This window comes from Mangifera indica, chromosome 8 (assembly GCF_011075055.1).
Source record: "Mangifera indica cultivar Alphonso chromosome 8, CATAS_Mindica_2.1, whole genome shotgun sequence".
Classification (NCBI taxonomy): domain Eukaryota; kingdom Viridiplantae; phylum Streptophyta; class Magnoliopsida; order Sapindales; family Anacardiaceae; genus Mangifera; species Mangifera indica.
Window position 1 is genome coordinate 13,961,640 of NC_058144.1, and position 4,179 is coordinate 13,965,818.

A 4,179-nucleotide genomic window follows, 5' to 3' on the forward strand; every position below is an offset into this window, starting at 1 on the left:
GGAAACAAAACCTAAATGTTCAATAGAAATTGGATTCTGTATCATTAAAATCTCAGCACAAGTTTATTTTTCGAGTTCAATTCTGTCATGTTGTTTTCCATTGTTCATTGCCATTGGTAGATGGAATTCTAAAACCAATTAACATATGGTTGAAGATTGTTAGCCATGAGCTGTTTCCAGAGTAAAGGAAATTAAGTAAGGGAAATGACTAATTGATCTGTTGCATTTAAGCTAATGTTACAAAAAGAATCTATGAAGAAGCCAATACTCATTCATCATCTATTAACAACCCAGATAAAAAATAATACAAAAACCATACTTCTGTTACCAGAAACCAGCATCAGCCTCAAGCAAAAACTGGAAAAAGAATAAGTGCTATTTGTTCATTAATACAACACCAGGTTAAAAAATCTCAGCAGAGGACTCAGAATTTGGCCAAAGTAGATGCAACCAAGACAAGGAAGAGAACAAAATGCATTGATGATTTTCTGATGCCTCCATCAGATGAACCTTGCGTTGTAGATTTAGACTCCGATCCTGAAATTGCCCAACCATTACATCAATTTGGATTCTTTAACAATTTTATAACAATGGGTAATTGAATAATGCAGTTTATGAATGGGATTAAACCGTCAATGGGGTTCCAATAAACCTTTTCTAGCAAAACTAAGGCAATATGGCTATATTTGAAGAGCCTGGAGGGCTAATTATTGGAGAAGAATCAAAAGAAAGGCTTGGAGCTACAGGTGCTATGGCTTCTGATAAAAAGCTGATGATGTGGGATCAATTTTATGTGCGAAAGCTGGCCCGTAACTTCGCCAGTCAGTTTTCAGCCTTTTATTTAAAGTAATTGAATAGGACTCAATATAGGAAAGAATTCTGCATCATTGATATGTTTGCAAAATCTTATTTGAAGAGTTCAATATTGCCATTGGTAATGTGTGCTCTAATTATTCATGATAAGGGGAATATTTGGAAAACTCAATTGCCTTGCCTTGTGGATGAAATATTTCTAAAACCGATCAACAAATGGTTAAAACAAATCAATAGAGAAGCCAATACTCTTTCATCATTTATTAAACAACCCACATAATAAATAATAATACAAAAACTACAAATTGTGTAAATCATAAATGAGCATCATCCTCAAGCGAAATCCGGAAAAGAATAATTGTTATTTGTAATATTAAGGCACTCAGAATTTGGTGATGGTTGAGGCACACAATGCCATGCCAGCAAGGAAGAGAACAAAATGCATAGGTGCCCTTGCGATGCCTCCATCAGATGTAGACCCCGATCCTGCAATTTCACAACCATTACATCAACTCGCATTCTTATCCATAAATAAGATTAAAAACAACTTATTACGTTACTTGCAATGTGACGTTGTTAGTTGTGTTTGAGCCATACCTGAGGCTGGCGGTGTAGTTGTATTTGAAGAACTTGAAGAAGGGCTTGTATTTGATGGGGAACCAAGAGGTGAAGCTCCGGCAGTAATGGATTCTGGTAAAAGAAAATCAAAACCCAGTTAATGTTACAAACAATCTCTTGTTTGAACTCGAAAAAGGGTCCTAAATTATGAACAAAAGGTAAAGTTGAACGTACGTTTGCACTGGTTAATTGAAGTAGATTGAAGTTGACAGGCATCAGGAAGGGTAAGAGCAATGGTTCTGTTAATATTGATCCCCATTGTAGGAACACTACCGTTGAGAGCACCGCAAAGGCAATCCGGGGCAGATTTCGCAACGGCGCCAAGCTGAGAGCAGCAAGAACTTGAAGGGGTCGATGAGTTTCCCACAAGGAAGTTGACGCATGGCGCCATGGTGGTGAGCGTGTTGTTACAGTTTAAGTTTGACTGAGCCGTGGCTCTTTCCCAAAAAAGGGCCGCCAAGACCAGAACTAGAGCCATCTGGAGCCTTCTGGAAGCCATTAAAATGATGAGAATTGCTTGTAAAATTGGGTTTGTCGGTAGGGGAATTGGGAGATTTTGAGTGTTGGAGTTGGAAAATGGAAGGGAAGAGAAGGGTTTATATAAGGAAGTTTTGTTGAGAAGCGACCAAGGGATAGTGATTTATTTTATTTTATTACTAAAGAGATTATAGTGAACATTTTTAATTTATTTGGAATAATTTTTTAACTTATATAGATTCCACAAGGATTTGCGTCTTTGTTCTTTGTATAAAACAAGGATTTTTTTTAGTTTGGAGGTCGTATATTAAGCATATGTTGCGTATCTTATTTGTTTACAACTGGTTTACATAATTTATTCCTCTAAGATCTATTGATGTGAAACACGCCCATTATTAACCAAAAGAAAAATTATACCACATCTTGAGACTATATATATATATATATATATATATATATATATATATATATATAATATATATATATTAAATATATATATATATATATATATATTTATATATCTAAAATAAGTATATATAATTTTATGATTATTTAATAGTGGGTGGGTTTCACTTTGAAATATAATAATAAACATCATATTTAAAAGTGTTATTTTAATACTAAAATTATCTTTTAAATAAAATGAAAATCTTTTATTTTTATTTTTATTATTATCTCCTAATCATTCCAAGAACATGATTAGAATTGTACTTGTAAGGATCTTGATTTTATTTTGAACGATTCCCAACTACTAAAATAATGTTTTTCTTTCATTCGCTTGGTTTACATTTTCCTCATTGCATGGAAAAAATGAAGAATAAACTTTAAAATGTGAAATAAAACTTACAAACAAAATGCATGCATGCATGATGTTGGATCATTTTCTACATGAATATAATTTTAAATGGAAAGAAATCGAATATGAATTCCGGGGTCCTTTATTAAAAATCAAAATTTCATTATATTTATGATGATAAAGAAAGTAGTTTGACAAATATGAAAAAAAAAATGATTAAATCTATCTAACCCTTTTAAGTAAATCCGCCTATTATACATATTTACTATTTCAAACTAATTTAAACCATATTTTTAGACTATAAATGTACAATACATATATTTTTACACAAAAAGTGTATATATTATGTTTGTTGTAATTTAAAAGCTTTTATTTATTTTAATAATACATATAACTACGTTATTTTTTTTGTTTTATTATTATCCCTCTTATACTTTTAAACACTATTTTAGAGTTAAACAATCAAATTGATTATTTTTTAAATCTTAGTTATTTATTGTGTTATACCAGGTTTGATGCTCTATTAAATACTTTGCAAGCTAAGTTAGAGATAAAAAGTGCTAAAATTAATATTAATATTGTTTATATTTTTTAAAATATATTATTGATGATAATGTGTCGTGTTAAATATATATATACACGTTTTTTTATTTTTTTCATATATAAATTTTATAATTGTATTTTTACACACGTACTTTTTATCATTCATCACATCATACTTGTATAATTCTTCTACAGTTTTTCTCTTTCTCGTTTTTATTGACTTGAGATTTGATGATGGAAATTTATATAAATAAGGTTACATAGATAGTTGCTCCATTGCTCTCCCATGTGCATCCTTAGAAGTAGGATTAGATTTGATTAAGGCTAAGCATGAATAATAGTTAGTTCGAGATTAATAAGTTAATGTTTGATCTCCGTTTAAAAATAATTTTACTTTGAATTTAATCTAAATTGATTTGAACTCAAATATTTTGATCGATTCAAACTTGACTCTTTTTATGAATACAATTCTAATCCTTAACTAAAACTCTCCTATTTAAACTAAACTCGAATTTGAATTCAAATATCTCAAATCAAATTTAACTCTACTTATAAGTTAAAATACCCGTTACAATCATTAGAAACAATGTTTTTATTTATTTTAACACAATATGTAAAAAAGTCAAAGTTGGAAACATACCTAGAGGAGAGACTAGTAGAGACATCATATTGGTGCAAATCTGGTACAATATTAATTTAACCTACTTAATTGATGGCATGACAATCAAATTAAGTATAGAATGTTGTCACGCATGGTGGCAAAAATTCTTTCAATTTAAATCCACAGTAGCTTTAGAAAGCACTTTTAGTGCTAGTGGTAGAGTAATTGACTAGTATAAGACATCTTTAGTGCCAAAAAATTGTAAGTGTGCTTATGTATGAAGGTGATTGGATCTAAGCCAAGCATCGGGTGAAAAAACCATCAAAGGTAA

General features: G+C 30.6%; 1 protein-coding gene across 1 annotated transcript; it reads right to left on the reverse strand.

Moving 5' to 3' along the window:
- Window positions 1-1,047: 1,047 nt before the first annotated feature.
- Window positions 1,048-2,043, reverse strand: LOC123224559 (non-specific lipid transfer protein GPI-anchored 15-like). The gene is made up of 3 exons (XM_044648282.1): window positions 1,606-2,043; window positions 1,411-1,503; window positions 1,048-1,299 (listed from the first exon to the last, which is right to left on the reverse strand). The coding sequence occupies exons 1-3, from the start codon at window positions 1,928-1,930 to the stop codon at window positions 1,196-1,198; spliced, it is 522 nt and encodes a 173-aa protein (XP_044504217.1). The 5' UTR covers window positions 1,931-2,043; the 3' UTR covers window positions 1,048-1,195.
- Between the last annotated feature and the right edge of the window lie 2,136 nt (window positions 2,044-4,179).